General features: G+C 37.6%; 1 protein-coding gene across 3 annotated transcripts in view; it reads left to right on the plus strand.

Moving 5' to 3' along the window:
- The window catches only part of ICA69 (islet cell autoantigen 1-like protein), a 206,569-nt gene that overhangs the window by 80,962 nt on the left and 105,925 nt on the right, over positions 1-19,682 (plus strand). For all 3 annotated transcript variants that reach the window (XM_090372977.1, XM_090372975.1, XM_090372976.1), the window contains exon 4: positions 5,433-5,505. In XM_090372977.1, the coding sequence (XP_090229103.1) occupies positions 5,433-5,505 (73 nt within the window). The remainder of the gene's footprint in view (positions 1-5,432; positions 5,506-19,682) is intronic.

The following is a 19,682-nucleotide window of genomic DNA, read 5'->3' on the forward strand; positions in this document are numbered from 1 at the left end:
TTGAGGTATTGCTCAAAGCATCAAAGGCGGATATTGTTGGAATATCAGAGACGTGGTGTCACACAGATATAAGTAATGCAGAACTGGAATTTGGGGAGTACAACGTTTACAGAAAGGATAGACAGGATAGAAAGGGGTTATGCTATTAGTTAAGAAACACATAAAATCCAAGGAAGTGAAGCCAGTCGACATCGCTGGACAGTGCAGTGTCGAGTCAGTTTGGTGTGACATAAGCATTGGGAGATCAAAATTGAGAGTAGGAGTGTGCTATAGGCCTAATGACTCTGATGAGTATGATAAGAAACTGTACAGGGAAATAGAGTGGGCCAGTAAATCAGAGTGTCTTATAATGGGGGATTTTAATTTCCCAGATATTGACTGGAATTTGTGGTTTGGTCACTCACACACTAGCAAGGCTTTTGTGGATTTTTTGGATGATTGTTTTCTAAATCAGCATGTTCAGGAGGCAACTAGAGGGAGCAATACTCTTGATTTGATTATCAGTAGTGATTCTTCATGCATTAAGAATCTGCAGATACAGGAACCACTAGGTGGCAGTGATCACAGTGTGCTGAAGTGGGATTTACTCAAGGAGGTAACTACCATCAGGGGTAAAGGGAAGGGTTATTGCTTTCGTAATGGCGACTACGATGGTCTGAGACAGTATTTAAATTCTATACAGTGGGACCATCTGATGATGTTACCAACAGCAAACTCAAAATGGGAAGCTTTCAAAGAACTTATCTTGGAAGCTACTAGGCTTTACATACCAACTAAGAAATATTGTTCAAGGTTCAGGCCTAAATGGATGTCAGATGAACTAATGAGACATATGGCAGAGAAGAAAAATGCATGGGATACATATAAATTAACATGTGACACAGAAGCCTATGATAGATATAAGTTGATCTGTAACCAAGTTACAAAGGAGGTTAGGCAGGCGAAGGCAGATTACGAGAAATCTTTGGCAAGGGATGCAAAGAAAAACAGCAAGGAGTTCTTTACTTATGTAAACTCTAGAAGGAAGGGGATGAATCAGATTGGTCCACTTGATATCGATGGTTCAACTGTTCATGATCCTGCTCAGGCAGCTAACAAACTAAATCAATATTTTGCATCTACATTCACACATGAGGAGTTATTCAGGAAGGGGAATGCCATAGATGAAGTAAACACTGGCTGTGAGCTAGATGATCTTGTAATAATTGAAAGTAAAGTGGAGGAGAAATTGTTGAAGATAAATACAAGAAAGGCACCTGGGGTGGATGGGATCTATCCAGTTATATTAAAGCAGGCAGCAAAGGAAGTAAGCAATCCATTAGCCATAATTATTAGAGCTCTTCCTTGGACTCAGGGGAGGTACCCACAGGTTCCTCCCCTGGAGATGTGCAAATGTAACCCCAATTCACAAAGGAGGATCAAAAGCTGACACAAGTAATTATAGACCTGTGAGTTTAACTTCTGTTCCGGGAAAATTAATGGAAGCACTGGTTAAAGAAGCACTGCAGGATCATCTTGACAAGAATTCAGTTATAGCTCAGACACAGCATGGTTTTGTTAAGGGAAGGTCTTGCCTGACCAATTTGATTGGATACTGTGATGTAGTCACAAAAGAATTGGGTGCAGGGAATAACTTTGATATTATATATTTGGATCTTAGAAAGGCTTTTGGTACTTTGAGACTGCTGCACAAATTGGAGCAGTGTGGCATTGGTGGCAAATTGTTGCTATGGATAAAGGGATGGTTGAGTGGCAGAAGACAAGAGAGTGGTAATTAATGGACACTGCTCATCGTGGTCTAATGTTATTAGTGGAGTCCCTCAGGGTTCAGTGTTGGGTCCATTGTTGTTTTCTGTATTTATAAATAATATTGATGATGGTATATCAAGCTCAATGTCCAAGTTTGCAGACGATACAAAGGTTGGCAGGGTTGTTAGGGACGCTACTGACGCTATGCTTTTGCAACAGGATCTGGAAAGGTTGAGCAGATGGGCTGAGAGGTGGCAAATGAAGTTTAACATTGACAAATGTAAAGTACTACATATGGGAAACAGCAACCCCAGAGCAACGTATCAACTCTGTGGTACTACACTGACAGTGGTAGAGAATGAAAAGGACCTGGGGGTAATTGTGCAGGCAGATATGAAGTTCTCTGAGCAGTGCAGACGGGCTGCAAGAGTAGCTCATGGTGTCTTATCAATGATATACAGGAATTTTTCTAGCAGGATAGGGAGGTGATTATTCCCTTTTATAAGGCAATGGTCAGGCCGCACCTTGAGTACTGTATACAGGTCTGGAGGCCTCATTTGAAGAAGGATGTAGAGCTGCTGGAACGCTACAGGAATTTTTCTAGCAGGATAGGGAGGTGATTATTCCCTTTTATAAGGCAATGGTCAGGCCGCACCTTGAGTACTGTATACAGGTCTGGAGGCCTCATTTGAAGAAGGATGTAGAGCTGCTGGAACGAGTACAGAGAAGGGCAACAAGGTTAGTGAACAGAACGAAGGGTTGCTCTTACATAGAAAGGCTTAAGTTTTGCAAATTACAGTGTCTGGAGACTAGGCACCGGCGAGGTGATCTGAAAGAGGTGTACAAAGCCTTGAATGGTTTCAGCATGCCCAATGCTGATGGGATACTGCCTCTTGTTCAGAATAATCACCTAGGAGGGCATAAATTCAAATTGAGGAAAGACAGATGTAGGATAGATGTGCAGAAATTTGCCATTAGCCAGTTGTTTGTTTGTTATTTGGTTTTTAGGAGTATTAGCAACTAAGGCCATATTGCTCTGGGATATGCGATGGTCATTCCCTGACCTTTCCGTATTTGGTGGTGACGGGCTCAAACCCCGGTCTAATCAAGAAGCGTGTGCTACGCACTGCTGCTCCTTCCCACCTGGCTATGGAGGTGCCCCATTAGCCAGCCGGTAGTTTGTTGGTGGAACAGACTTCCATCCCTTGTTGTGGAAGTTGATAGCCTAAATAAATTTAAGGCTCAGCTGGACAGGTATTTCGCAAGAACGGAGGGGTGAAGTGGAAGGGTTTTTTTTTTTTTTTGGCTGATGCTGCATAAGCTTGCTTTCTTGCATCATATGCTTCTACTAATGCTAATGCTATTCAAATGCTCAGCCTGCACCTACTTTCCCCATGGCATTTTCCACTGTGAGATGACATCAAGCTTTTGTGAATTACTTATATTGGCCTGGAAGAGATGTTGATTACGGCCTGAATTACTGCTGTGCAGTTTGTTCTGATAAACTCACAGGTGCAGTTTGGTGAGGTATTAAAACTGTTGTTGCTGTGAGGCATCTGATGTTATGGGAGAAGATTGGTCAGTTTGGAAGACAAAGCATGATGTCATCTGCCAAGATGGCAGTAGCTGAGAGGTGTTAGCCCACCATACAGGTGGGCTAACATCTGAGCAGATCCCATATGGATCTCTTCTCTCTAGAAACAAAGGGTTTAGGGAGCATGTGAGCCATTTCGTTCTTAGGAAGCAACACGGACACATTGTAAATCCTGTTGTTTGTTTATTTTATATAATTTATTTATTTAATTTTTTTTTTTTTTTTTTTTGCCACTGATGAAGAGATAGAGAATTAGTGGTTAACCCTCCAGGTTTCTCATCTGAATTATTTTATTATTGTTAAAAATTGTTATTTGTATTTTTACTCTGAATTTTCAATGTGTGCCTTTTCTGGCATTTATAACTATGATTACGGTTTTTGCAATTTCAAATGGAGTACAGTAATACCCCGAAGTTACGCGATAGGTGGGTCCGACGAAAATCGCGTAAGTCGAATTCGCGTAAGTCGGGGTAAAACTTTGCATATAAATACATATAAATTTTGCTTAATTGGGACCAAGGACTAACAAAAACACTAGTTTAGAAGAAAAATATTTAATAAAATTGCAGTTCTTTATACATATTTATACATAAATATTTAATAAAATTGCAGCTCTTTATACAACATATTTAATACAAAATATGTATTAAAAAAAAAATGACTTACGTTAAAAAGTTATTTCGATGTCGATGGCTTCATAAAATCTAACAAATTCGTCTGACGACACAGCGCGTTCTTTTTTTCACGCAGAATTTCTTCGTAGCAAGCTAATAATTTTTTTATTCCTTGCTTTGTAGCTATAACGCGTTCTTCGTTGGAGTCTATGTTTTCTAAAATTTTTAAGCCCTTTACAATTGAGCCCTTTTCAGTTTTCAACCTCTCAAGTTTGCAATTGTCATGTGCTTTTCGCCGTTGCTTCATTTAGGCCTGTAGCACGTGCAATATCACATAGTCTTTCATTTCGCTCAAAGCGTTTCACAATTTTATATTTTTTCTCTATCGACAGAGGCGGACTGGCCATAAGCCTTACCGGGGAAACCTCGGTGGGCCAGTGTGATTTTGGCCATAAACCATAGTATATGGCCACTATAAATTTTCCCGGGTAAGAATTTTTGACCCAGTCCGCCTCTGTTTATCGATAATTGCTTTTCTTTTTCTCTCTGAATCTGCAGTGTCTTCACCAGGACGCTTCCTTTTCACACCTTTTAATTAAGTATTTTACTCATTTTTAGGGAATAAAGCACAATTTCAAAACGAGGAGGCACGCTTGATACGATAAACAAAGCTGCGCGCATGTAGCAACTGAATAAACAACACCATAAAGGCAGAGATACACTATTAACACCTCACATTTCTAGGGGTTACTACCATAAAACAATAAAAATCCAGTTGCGTTTCTGCTAGTGAAATCTGTTATAAACTGGTAGTAAACTCGATCTAATTGCATTTGCGATTATACCGATAGCTGGAATTGTGTTGGTTTTTACGTTATTATGGTGAAATGTGTTTCCCCTTCACTGATATAAAAAACATAAAAGCAACAAAGTTGAATTTTGTTCATCTTTCGCTCTCATTCTCCGCCGTTGCACCGTATATCGATAACATATGAAAAACGACCTTGAAGATAGTGGGCGGCAGCGTTGCCAAACGAAAAAATCAAGAACCGCGTAACTCCGAGTTCGCGTAAGTCGGGGTATTACTGTACATTATTTTTCCCTTCTCTGAAGTATATACTTAGATAATAATGTGCCCTTCAGTGCCCAAATCAGAAGATAATCCAAGGTTTTACATTGTTCATTTTACATTAAATTGCATTTAATTTGAATAAAGTGCTTGTTTATAGATAGAAATTTTAGTAATATTTAATAATGTTACGACATTTCATAGGCTACTCTGAAATTTAGTAATATATGAAGACAGAATGCTATTTTTCCTGATTACGATTGAAACTAATTCAGATAGTAGCAAAAGTAGTATAGTTTAAATAATATACTACTATTTTGTTATGGTTAATTGGGATAACCATGACAAAACAAAGTTTGAAATTTAAAACACTGTTAATTCTGTTTTTCTGTTTGTTGTCATATAGCTGTTTCATGCCATTGAAGAGTCTTGTATTACTTTAATGAGAGTTTTGGAAAATTATCAAGACAAATTATGTGGTATGTATTCTTATTATTAGTATTATCATTAATAGTGCTTATCAGTAAAATAATAGGAAAAGTGAAGAGTTCCATATCCTTCGTTTTTCTTTTTCAGCTTATATACAACCGGACCCTAGTCAAGCATTTATTGAACACAGTGATTTCATACAGTGATCAGCTAATGCAGAAATGCCGAGTCAAAGATTGGCTTGTAACAATGGCCATGTTTTCTGTGAGCAAGGGGGAGGATTGCTGAAAATTTTGTAGCCTCACTATGAAGTAATGGGCTCACACCACATTTTTCAGTATAGTTTCCTCAGAGCTGCACATATTGTTCCAGTGATGCTGCAATAGTTATTCCACTCTTGTAGAATGGTTCTTCAAGACCCAAAAAAAATGCTTCCATGGCAGTATAACCACGGTTGTTTTGAATTTTTGTCCAGCCAAGTAAAATTTAAATTTGAGAATCAAAAAGAAGCATGTAGAGTTAACTTGATGTTAAATTCTTAACACAGTAAACTGAATATTGTAACTGTACTAAACAGAATAAAGCAGTGCATTTTAGTACCAAGCAGTATCTCAGACAAAAGATTTTGTATGACTTTTTTTCTAAGTTCTTAAGGGATTCTTTTGAAGATCTTGCATGCTACTATTTAACAGCACAATATCGTCTGCATATAATAGTGATCCAATTTTTGTATCTCCTGCCCTAAACATACATTCTTCATTAATAATGGGGGATTTTAACTTCCCAGGTATTGACTGGAACTTGTGGGTTGGTCACATCTGTCGTTGTGGAAGTTGATAGGTTAAATAAATTCAAGGAGGAACTGGACAAACATTTAGAGGGAATGGTTGTGTGAAATTTTTTTTTTTTTTTTTTTTGGCTGATGCTGCATAAGCTCATACACTTGCTTTCTTGCATCATATGCCACTACTACTACTAAATGAACTATGAAAATTGTAAAAAGAAGTTGTGATATGGTGCATCCAAACCTCACCCTAAGTTCAACTTCAAAATATTTTTAGGTATGTTTGCAGATCCATAAAGTGCCCATTGTCTTCATCTATCCATCCATCTGTTCTTCAGCATGAAACAGCTTGACTTCCAGTGGATGGATTTTTGTGAAAATTTATATTTGGCACTTTTATAAAGATTTGTAATCTTTATATTGAATTTCATTAAAATCAGACAAATAGAAACCTGGCAATTATTCTTATTACTTGTTTATTTTTTTCATACTTATCACAAAGCTTATTTATATATTATAGCCAAAGCACTAAACATTGTGTTACAGTGCACCGATTGAAAGAATGAATTTGGAATATAATTGAAAAATTCCTGCTTTAAGCATTGTGCATATAAAAGTAGTGGATAGTTAGTTTTTTGTGTTTTTTTTATCAGTTTATTAATATTTAAATAATGAATTATTACTATGACAAAACAAAGTCATAGTATAGTAATCAGAAAAGATTCATGAAATGTTTGTTTTATTTCAATTTTCATTAAAATCCAGCAGGCAATAAGTACATTACAAAAGATATGAGTGAACATTATTGTAAGGTATGTGCAGTGAAGTGAAAAGAGTTACTATTATATATTAGTTAACTCTCATTACCAATTAATTAGTTATTTCCTTATCACTTCTATTAACTCTTTCACATATTTATATTTATTATAGGCTTTATATGGGTGTCTATGTTTACATTTTCAAGGTTAGGTTAAGAAAGTTATCATAATGTTCATTATAATCTGTGCATTATGTACGAGAGTTATCTTTAAGTCTTCCAGTATATACTGCTATCCCTTATTTGTTTTGAGCGGCATGGTGTCTAGGTAAACTGCGTTGTTTGAAGATAATCAAGCAATCAAATCATGGTGTTAATAATTTTACGTACTGTAATATGTACATATTACAGTACGTATTAATTATTCCGATTATCATGTATCATTTAATTTTTTAATTGGTAAGGTAATAAAGGGTAAATCTGTATTTAATATATCTTTACTTTTATAGCCTGTGGATAATATTCCTCCTATTTTCGCTAATTAGAATCACTGTTTAATTGAATTAAAATTCAATTCAAAAACGTGATCACAATGACCGGCGCTTACTACACATCTTATAGTGACCGGTACTTTACTATGGTGACTCCATTGTAACGTGATTTGATTGTACACTGAACCAATTGTAAAGCACGGATCCGTTGTATTTTTAACTTTTTTATGTGAAACTTCGGATAATTTGGGGCAGCCACTTAATTCAGCCAAAATGCAATAGTCCCGTTGTGGCCCAAATAACTGGAATCGACTGTATATGTATGACTCATAATTTAAATTTCATCCCTTATCTTCTATACCGGCTTTTCAAATCTATCACATGCTGCATATATTTCATGTCAGAAACAAGGTCCTTACTGCTTGCTGTTTTTTCCTTTGATTTCAGCAGCTGGCCCTTGAAGAAGCTGTTGAAATCACAGGATATGCAGCATTAAGTACTTCTTATTAACTTATGTCCTTTGTTCTGCGTAGTTACAATTTCAGTTCCATTATTCCACTCAATACCTACAAACTTATGTATCCATTATGGTCATTGGGTTCCCTCTGCTTAATTTTGGCGGTGTCCCTGGTCCATAAACCATTAATTGTTAATAATATATACTGTTACATTCTTGGTAAAATTGGTATAAATAAATTATATGTATAGTGTGGTTAACTTAATCTAGTTGCCAGATGGTTTAGTGGAAAGGAGTGTAAGGGATTATCTTTATAGTCTTAATATCAGGGTTTACTTGTGCCCTGAGGGTAACATTACTGCCAGTACTGACTTAGTGGATAATGGAGGAGGTTAATACACATTTAAAGGATATGTGATAAAAATAAAAAAAATATATATATAAAAAAAATTAAATTAAAATAGAATAAGACAAATAAATAAAGTAAATAATATTGAAAAACATTACCAGTTAAGAACTTCTGTTTCTAGGATGATTAGGGATTTACCTAGGTTGTAGTGTGCTCCTTAGTTGGGGGAGGGGTTGATTGTTGTTAAGTAGTTTAAACTTATTTTTAATTTGGGTTAGGACTCTACAGAGAAGTCTTAAAGATGTGTATGTGGCTCCATGTATTCATGGTTCCTATTAAAAAGGCTTCTTTGTAGAGTATGGTTATCGTATTTGTTTTTGACCACTGTTTCAGAAAATGCCCATTTGTTATCCTCTGTCCAGGTATGGAAAGCTGGGTGTGAATTTTTCACTTTTCCTTTTTCAGTGTCCTTGTGTTCTTTTACTCCATGAATTTTCTCTTGCTTTGTCCTATGTAAGCATCAGGGCAATCTTTACATTGTAACCAATATATAATGTTTTAAGTGGTTGAGGGTCTTGGAGAGAAGAGAGTTGTGATGGGGATTTTTAATGTCTTTTATTGTTGTGGTTTTTCTATACCTGATAAAAATGTTATTTCGTTTTCTTTGCTTATACACGGTGCTTAGAGGATGGCGATGAATTGTTTAACTTTGTCAGGTATATTGTTGAAAAATTTTTTTTGCTTTTTATTGTTTTCATTATGAGTGGATATACACAGTTACTGAAGATAAGTGTGATTAGGAGGACTTTGTACTTTAGAAGGCCAAGCTTATTTTCATTTTACATATGTCACTGTTTTCATCTTGATATTCCTCTGAAAATAAATACCCACACATTCCATCAGTCCTATATACAGGAAATCCCCGACTTACTAACGTTAGGGTTCATTGATGCAATTTCTCAAAATGCCATTGCCATCTTTCTGATGTTGAAGCATCTCAGCTCCTCAATTTGGTTCATCTTGAGCTTCTTCAGCATTTTCTCCTTTCACTGTCACTGCCTGCAAGTCAATAAGTTCTTCGTTAGATAATTCCTTCTCTTCTTCCTCTATTAACTTCTCCATGTCTTTGGCATCAACCTCCAACTGAAGTGGCTCTGCAACCTTTACAATCTAGTAGTAGTAGTGGCACATAATGCAAGAAAGCAAGTGTATGAGCTTATGCAGCATCAGCCAAAAAAAAAAAAAATCACACCATTCCCTCCAAATGCCTGTCCAGTTCCTCCTTAAATTTATTTAACCTATCAACTTCCACAACAACAGATGGAAGTTTGTTCCAGCAATTAACCACCCGCTGGCTAAAGGCAAATTTCCGCACTTCTATTCTACATCTGTCCTTTCTTAATTTGAACTTATGTCCCCGTAGGTTCGTAATCTGAACAAGTGGAAGGATCCCATCAGAATTCAGCGTGCTCAACCCATTCAAGGCCTTATAGACCTCAATCAGATCACCGTGCAGGTGCCTAGTCTCCAGCCACTGCAATTTGCAGAACTTAAGCCTCTCTTGGTAAGAGGATCTCTTCATTCCCCTCACCAATCGTGTTGCTCTTCTCTGTACATGCTCAAGCAAATCTACATCCTTCCTAAAATGAGGCCTCCAGACCTGTACGCAGTACTCAAGGCGGGGCCTGACCATTGCCGTATACAGAGGGACAATCACCTTCTTTTCCCTGCTAGCAAAATTCCTATATATCATTGACAAAACCCCATGACCTGCCCTAGCAGCCTGTCTGCATTGCTCAGAAAACTTCATATCTGACTGCACAATTACTCCCAGATCTTTTTCATTTTCTACCACCTTAAGTGTAGTACCACACAGTTGGTACGTTTCTCTGGGGTTACTTCTACCCATATGCAGTACTTTGCATTTGTCAAGGTTAAACTTCAGTTGCCACTTCTTAGCCCATCTGCCCAAATTATCTAGATCCTGTTGCAGTAGCACACTGCCATTACTGTCATTAACAACCCTGCCAACCTTTGTATCATCTGCAAACTTCGACATTAAGCCTGATATACCTTCATCAATATCATTGATAAATACACAAAACAACAGTGGACCCAACACCGAACCCTGTGGGACTCCACTAATAACATTAGTCCACGAAGAGCAGCACCCATTGATTACCACCCTCTGTCTTCTCCCACTTAACCATCCTTTTATCCATTGTAGCAACTTACCCTTAATACCATTCTGCTCCAATTTGTACAGTAGTCTTCCATGCGCAACAGTGTCAAAAGCTTTCCTGAAATCCAAGTATATGATATCAAAATTATTTTTTGCATCCAGTTCCTTTGTGACCACATCATAATAACCAATCAAATTTGTCAGACAAGACTTTCCCTTAACAAACCCATGCTGTGTCTGAATTATTGCTGCAGTCTTGTCTAGATGATCCTGCAATGCATCTTTAACAAGTGACTCCATTATTTTATCCGGAACAGAAGTTAAACTAACTGGTCTGTAATTACTCGTTTCACCCTTCGATCCACCTTTGTGAATTGGGGATACATTTGCACATCTCCAGTCCGTGGGAACCTCCCCTGAGTCCAAGGATGCTCTCATAATTATGGCTAAGGATTTGCTTAGTTGCTTTGCTGCCTCCTTTAAAATAACCGGATAGATCCCATCCACCCCAGGTGCCTTTCTTATGTTTAACTTCAACAATTTCTCCTCCACTTTGCTCTCAGTTATTACAAAATCATTAAGCACACTGCTACAATTTGATAACCTTCTTCCATTTTCAAACTGTAATAATTCCTCACGTGTGAATGTAGATGCAAAATACTCATTCAGTTTGTTTGCTATCTGAGCAGGATCATCAACAGTCGAACGATCGATGTCAAGTGGACCAATCATATTCATCCCCTTCCTTTTAGAGTTCATATAAGTAAAGAAATCCTTGCTGTTTTTCTTAGCATCTTTTGCCAAAGATTTCTCGTAATCCGCCTTCGCCTGCCGAACCTCCTTTGTGACCTGATTACAGACTAGCTTATATCTGCCACAGGCTTCTGCGTCGCCTGATAATTTATATGCATCCCATGCATTTTTCTTCTCTGTCACGAGTCTCATTAGTTCATTTGATAACCATTTAGGCCTAAACCTTGAACAATATTTCTTAATCGGTATGAAAAGTCTAGTAGCTTCCACGATTAATTCCTTGAATGCTTCCCACTTAGAATTTACTGTTTGTAACATCGTCAGTTGATCCCACTGTACAGAATTTAAAAACTGTCTGAGACCACTGTACTCCCCTTTAAGGAAGCAAAAACCCTTTCCTTTACCCCTGACGGTAGTTACCTCTTTGAGTAAATCCCACTTCAGCACACTGTGATCACTGCCACCTAGTGGTTCCTTTATCTGCAAATTCTTAATACACGAATGATCACTGCTGATAACCAGATCAAGAGTGTTACTTTCTCTGGTTGCCTCTCGAACATGCTGCTGCAGAAAAAAATCATCCAATAAATCCACAAAAGTCTGACTAGTGTGTGAGTGACCAACCCACAAGTTCCAGTCAATATCTGGGAAGTTAAAATCCCCCATTATAAGACATTCTGATTTACTGGCCCACTCTATTTCTCTGTACAATTGTTCGTTGTACTCATTCAAGTCATTAGGCCTATAACACACTCCTACTCTTATTTTTGCTTTCGCAGTGCTCTTCTTCCTCTATTAACTCCTCCATGTCTTTGGCATCAACCTCCAACTGAAGTGGCTCTGCAACCTTTACAATCTTATCTGTAACCTCTTCATATGATTTGTCTTTTTCAAATCCTTCTAAGCCTTTTATGTGCTGTGGGCATATTTTCTTCCATGCACCGTTTAAACAACTTTTAATAATTTCCGCCCAAGCCTTATTAATGTTTAAGATGCCGTGGTAAATATTGTAAGATTTCTAAAAGTCTCTTAACGTAAAATTTTTCTCATTGTCTACTGCAGACAATGCCTGAGCAAATGTTGTGCATAAATAGCATGCTTTTAAATTCAGAATAACACCATGATCCATAGGTAGGATGAGTGAAGTTGTGTTTGATGGTAGAAATATGACTCTCACATTCGAATTGAAATCATCTAGATTCATAGGATGTCCAGGAGGCATTATTTAATAGAAGTAAATTGAAAGGAAAGTTGTTGTCTTGACAATATTTTTCAACCTCGGGAATGAAACAACATTTAAACCAATTGTCAAAGAGAGATATTGTTATCCATGCTATCTGGTTCGATTGAAATGCACTGGCAGTGTGGCTTTATTGATGCCCTTAAATGCACAAGGATTTCCAGAATTGTACACAAGCAGTGGTATTAATCTGTAATCTCCCACTGAATTAGTCCCAAGCAAGAGCGTGGCCCTATCTTTTTGAAGCCTTGAAACCTGGCATTGTATTTTCCACTTTGGCAATGTATGTTCGATCCGACATTTTTTTTCCAATACAGAGCAGTGTCATCAACGTTAAAATTTGCTGCGTTGAATAACTGCCTTCATCAATAATTTTTTCCAACACATCACAAAATTTCTCTGCAGCTGCAGAATCAGCACTGGAACTTCACTGCATACTTTAACATTGTGGAAACCAGCGCGATGCTTGAACCTATTAAACCACTTGTTGCTTGCCATGAACTTGGGTTGGGGTTTGCCATACTTATCCTTAATATCTTTATTAATACTTGTTGCTTTTGCTTGAATGGTCATTAGACTCAAGGGCACTCGCTTATGAATCTGATTTTCCATCCATATTATTAACAGCTGTTCCATCTTCTTTATAGCACCTGAATGCTGTTTTGTGATCACTGTTGATCTTAAGTGCATTGATCCTTTGACATGCTCTTTTATATGCGTACTGTCCTTTAAAATAGTATTCACTGTTGAAGCAGTAAGACCTAATTCCCTTGCAGTAGATGACAAACTTTGTCCTGCTTCGTACTTCTTAATCATTTTCATCTTCATTTCTAAATCAATTTTGTTTCGTTTTCTGGCACTACCACCACTTGCACTCTTCGTTGGTCACTTTCCGTTCATCATCGTTGGTTGGTTATTTGGTTTTTAGGAGCATTAGCAACTAAGTCCATATTGCTCCAGGAATATGCAGTGGTCATTCCCTGACCTTTCCGCATCCTCCGTATTTGGTGGTGACGGGCTCGAACCCCGGTCTAATCAAGAAGCGTGTGCTACGCACTGCTGCTCCTTCCTACCTGGCTACGGAGGCGCCCGATCATCATTGTAATACGTAAATAGGAATGAAGAGAAGTTTCTGAAAATTTGTTTTTTATATGATTGAAGATTTCAGTGAAGGGGAACACATTTCATCATAATAGCTTAAAAACCCACACAATTGCAATTATCGGTATTATCGCAAATGCAGTAAGATCTTGTTTACTACCCATTTATAATTAGATGCACTAAGAGAAAGCCCAATAAACCGGAAAGTGCAAATTGTTTTTATTGTTTTTTGGTCGTGACCTCCAGAAAAATATCACAAAGGCATTCAAAATTGATTCTTATAACGGGAACATATGATAACAATGAAAGGGTAGTGCAATTTCCATTATAAAACGACCTTTTAGAGAGATAAATAGCTTAGTAATATAGCGAAATTTAACTTCTAAGGACTTGGAACAAATTATAAAAAAAAACAGTGTTATTGGGTTCACATTATGATATTTTCACGATTCCTCCATTGATTCCTACGGGATGCAAAATACGTTTCCACGATTTTTTTTAGTTTGCACTGGCCGGCAAAAACTTATGTAAAGTTGAATTTCCGTAAGTCGAGTATTACGTAAGTCAGGAACTTCCTGTATATGTTATTGGGACTAAATAAAAAACTGTTTACAAAAATGAAATTTTTAATGTCAGTATTAATCAAAGTATTAATATTAAAATATCAGTTTTAATACTAATTAAATCTTAGTTCAGCCAGTGTTGAGCTATGATTTGATTAGTATTATCACAAAACTGAAAGTTTATATCTATGAATTTTTTTTCCCTATTGCTAGGAAGTAATAGTTAATTCCACCGGTCATGTGACACCTAACCCTTGTCATGACTTCTGGAATTAATCATTGTTTCACAACAAAAGGAATATTGTGATGATCTAAGATGTTTCTTTTTGGGATACTTTCTACAAGTTTTTGGTATGTATAGACTGAAAATATCAAGTTCACCTGATTATTCTCCTCAAACCACTGTTGTAATGACTGTGTTTTGTGACACAGTGTTAATTCTGATACAAATACGGTCACTTTCCAAATATTCCAGGTAGCTAACAAACTGAATGAGTATTTTGCTTCAACATTTAGACATAATCAGTTATTCGGGGAGGGGAATGCCAGAGGAGTATTAAACTCTGGCAGAAGCAAAATGATTTTGTTATAACTGAGAGCAGAGTGGAGCAGAAATTGTTGAAAATAAACGTAAGGCACCTCAAGTGAATGTGATCTGTTCAGTTATATTAAAGGAGGCAGCAAAGGAAGTAAGCAAACCCTTAGCCTTAATTATGAGAGCTTCCTTGGACTCAGGGTGGGTACTCATGGATTGGAGATGTGCAAATGTGATTCCAATTCACAAAGGAGGATCAAAGGGTGACAAAAGTAATTACAGACCTGTTAGTTTAACTTCTGTTCCGGGGAAATTAATTGAGGAACTGGTTAAAGAAGCACTGCAGAATCATCTAGAGTTATATTTCAGACACAGCATGGGTTTGTTAAAGGGAATTCTTGTCTGACCAATTTCATTGGATATTATGATGTGGTTACAAAGGAACTAGATGCAAAGAATAATTTTGATTTTGTATACTTGGATCATAGGAAGGTTTTGATACTGTTGCACAGAGAAGACTGCTGTACAAATTGGAGCAGTGTGGCATTAAGGGCAAGTTGCTGCTGTGGATAAAGGGATGGTTGAGCGGAAGAAAACAGAGTGGTAATCAATGGACACTGCTCTTTGTGGACTAATGTTATTAGTGGAGTCCCCCCAGGATTCAGGGTTGGGACCATTGATGTTTTCTTTATTTATTAATGATATTGATGAAGGTATATCACACTTAATGTCTAAGTTTGCAGACGATATGAAGGTTGGTAGGGTTGTTAATGATACTAATGACAGTACACTACTGCAACAGGATCTAGAAACGTTGAGCAGATGGGCTGAGGTGGCAACTGAAGTTTAACGTTGACAAATGTAGTATTGCATATGGGTAGCAGTAACCCCAGAGTAATGAATCAACTGTGTGGTACTACACTCAGGTTGGTAGAGAATGAAAAGGACCCTGGGGGTAATTGTGCAGTCAGATATGAAGTTTCTGAGCAGTGCAAAAAAAGGCTGCAAGGGTAGCTCATGGTGCCTTGTCAGTGATATACAGAAATTTTTCTAGCAGGGATAAGGAGGTGATTATCCTCTTGTATAAGGAAATGGTCAGGACACACCTTCAGTACTGTATACAGGTCTGGAGGCCTTATTTTAGGAAGGATGTAGAGCTGCTGGAACGAGTACAGAGAAGGGCAACAAGATTGGTGAATGGAACAAAGGGTCGCTCTTACGAAGACAGGCTTAAGTTTTGCAAATTACAGTGTCTAGAGACTAAACACCTGTCAAGCAATCTGATTCAGTTGTATAAGGCCTTGAATGGTTTGAGCAAGCTCAATGCTGGTGGGATTCTTCCTCTTGCCCAGATTAATCACCTGAGGGGACATAAATTCAAATTGAGGAAAGACAGTTGTAGAATTGGTGTGCAGAAATTTGCCTTTTGCTAGCAGGTGTTTGATTGCTGGAAAAAGCTTCCATCTGTCTTTGTAGAAGTTGACAACAATTTAAATAAATTCAAGCAGAACAAGACAAACGTTTGGAGCAAATGGATGGGTGAAATGCGAAGGGTTTTATTTTTTATTTTATTTTTTTTGGCTGATGCTGTATAAGCTTGCTTTCTTGCATCATATGCCTCTACTAATGCTAATTTCAAATAATTGCCATAATGTAATTAAGACAGAATCGTTTAGAATGCCATAGTAGACAGCTGCATTCACAGATTCATTGATGATAACCAGTGAAAAGAGTCCTGATAATATAAAACAGACATGTGCCATCATAGTGTGAACTACTGCTGCTGAACTTCATTACTAGCACAATACAGTCTGGGTGAAACCATTCTGTGTGGGTATTCCACACTAAGATGCATCCATCTGACATCTGATCTATGCAAAGTGATTTATAATGCCACATCAGATGCTGCCACTGCTTCCATTCTCTCCACCAGCAGAGGCATGCAGCAGAAACAGGACATCTATGTGACAGAGAATGGAGAGACTTCCTATGAATTATTAATTAACCTAACTACCCTCTTTTGATTGGAGTCTAGAACCTGAGATAGATTATGAGCCACAGACCCAGATGTGGGAAAAATATTCCATGGGTGGACAGATTTGAGACTTGTGCAGAGTGAGTAACTATTGAGAAGAGAAGTAAGAGAAAGAGAGAACTCAGTTTTTTTAAATGCAGAGGAAGAAATAGTTGATATTCTAATTGCCAAGAGAGATTATAAGTCAGGGTAATCCCTAATATATATGTGATCTTGCCTAGAAATCTGTCATCGAAGATAAGCATAAGATGGAGTTTTTAGAAGGACTGAAATTAACTAAGTTATTTTGCCACATTGGAAAATTTCCCAGTGATCAGTATTTAAGGAATTGGTAATGGATATTCAACAATTTGAAGCTGTATGTGCAGGTCAAGGTTTCTCAAATTAGAAGGTGGAATGCAATGTGCTATCGTCATTAAAACTATGGATAGGATTGCCCATCAGTGGAAGAGGGAAAAGAGTGAGAGAAAGAACTGAAACTTGGAGAACATCAGCATTAGTGAAGAAGTTAGAGACAGAGCCATCGACCATCAACTGCAGTGAGCAGTCAAGAGAGAACACAGAGTATCAAATTACAAAAGACATTTGGCAATCCATAAGATAGAAGCTTATTTAGAAGACCTATATGCTAAACATGATTGAAAGCCTTAGAAATGTCAAGAGCAATTGCTTGAGTTACACCAAACTTTTCCATTGAATTTGTCCTTTTTTTTTTTTAATGGAAACCCCAAACACGAGAGGTATTAGAACCTATAGTACCTAGTAACATGCATGGGTTGGAGGTTGAGAAGACGAAAGAAGATATTTGTTGACATTAGACTTCAACTTCTGTAGACTGTAATTTTCAGGAAATACGTATGAAGGAAGGTTGTTCCAGAAAAAGGCAGTTGAATGAATAAATGAGGAAGATGAAAAGTTGGTTCTGTTAGTTTGAAGTTGGACAGTAAATGGATGTTGGCTGGTGGCTGCACATGTTTGGACTGTTTTGAAAGACAAAGTGGGAATTATAAAGCCAGTTTAGATGAACAGTGCCCATGGAGTATCTGTAGAAAAGGCATGCAGCAGAAACAGTACATCTATGAGACAGAAAGTGGAGAGACTCTGTTAGAGATGAGGCATTAATTAACCTAACTGTCCTCTTCTGAATGGAATGTAGAAGCCTGAGAGACTTTTTGGGGGCACTGCCCCAAATGTGGGAACAATATTTCATGGTAGGGCGGATTTGCGATTTGTACAGAGTGAACAGCTGTTTGGAAGAAAAGTAATGCCGAGAGCAAAAGCGAAAACCAAGTTTTTTAGATGAAGAGGAAGCAATATTTATAATGTGCTTGTCCCAAGAGAGATTAGAAGTCAGGGTAATCCCCAAAAGAGCTATATCATCTTGTCTAGAAATCGGAGTGTCACCAAAGATAAGCATAGGAGCAGAAGAATTCTTTTTGCGAGATATAAGACAGGGCTGAGTTTTAGAAGGATTGAAATCAACTAAGTTGTCTTTGCCTCACTGGAGATTGGCATTTAAGGAATTGGTTGAGGATATTCGAGAAGTTGAAGCTGATTGAGCAGGGCTAGGTTTCTCAAACTGGAAAGTAGAATGCAATATGCTATCATTGATAGGATTTCCAGTCAATGTGCTATCATCAACAAAACTATGCAATGTGCTATCATCAGCAAAACTATGGATAGGATTTCCGGTCAATGGAAGAAGGTCATTAATATACAAGAGGAAAATAGTAGGGGAAAGAACTGAAAATTGGGGGATGCCAGCATTAGTGAAGTTAGAAGACAGAGAGCCATCTACCATCACCCTCAGTGAGCAGCCAGAGAAAAAACTGGATAACCAATTACAAAAAACAGTTGGCAGACCATAAGATGGAAGCTTGTTTAGAAGACCTTTATGCCAAACACGATTGAAAGCCTTTGAGATGTCAAGAGCAACTGCTTGTGTTTCACTGAACTTTACCATTGAATTTGTCCATAAATGGGTAACATAAGCCAGAATAGGCCCTTAAAAATTCATAGAGAATGAAGTTACACTGAACAGCATTAGTGGCCATTCTCAGAATATCACTAGTGCATCGACTCTGATAGAATCCATACTGGTATTGTTGATCAGTCGGAAGGTTTCTAAGTAGTTTAAGAGTTGGTAATTAATTGATTTCTCCATTACTTTAGAAACAATAGAAGTAATTGCAATGGGACAATAATTGGATGTAAGGGAATTGTCACCCTTTTTTAGGAACTGGCCGGATATGAACAAATTTACAAGCAGAAGGAAAAACACCTTTGGAATAAGAGATTGAAAAAAGGTTGCAAAGAACAGGAGTAAGTTCAGGAGCACAGGTTTTGAGAACAAGTGGAGAATACCATCAGGACCTAGAGCTTCCTTAACATCAAGATTCATCAAAATCCTTCTGACATCCTTTTGACGGAAGACCACAGGAGGCATTGAATAGAGCGTGTTGAGAATGGTGGGAGGTGTTTTACCAAGGTCATACATGAGTTGGAAGGAAAATGGGATGCTAGCAGGTTAGCTTTATCCTTGGCTGAAGTGACAATAGAACGATCTGGTTTTGACAGAGGTGGGAGAAGAGATGGGCAAAAGTTGGCGCCAATTGCTTTGGCAAGAGACCAGAATGCTTGGCTACCATTAGGGCAAGAAGCAAGTTTTCTATTCTTAGCCTGTTCAAAATCTAGTTTGAACTTATTAACTGCTTTACAATTGTTGCAAGCTTTGGTGTAGGTAGAAAATAAAACTGAAGAATTGGAAACAAGCCAATTACGATATGCAACATTCTTCTCTTGAACAGCCTTAGCACATTTATCGGAAAACTAAGGTTTAGATAAAGGACGGAATTTTAAATTGGAGTGTGGAATAAAGGATTCCATTCCTGCAAGAATAATTTTGCTGACACGATCTGAGAAAACGTTGACATCAGAAGTTTTACAGTAATCTGATCAAGGAAAAGAAATCTTGTAGGTC

This window comes from Mastigoproctus giganteus, chromosome 4 (genome assembly GCF_048544385.1).
Source record: "Mastigoproctus giganteus isolate SK-2022 chromosome 4, ASM4854438v1, whole genome shotgun sequence".
Classification (NCBI taxonomy): domain Eukaryota; kingdom Metazoa; phylum Arthropoda; class Arachnida; order Uropygi; family Thelyphonidae; genus Mastigoproctus; species Mastigoproctus giganteus.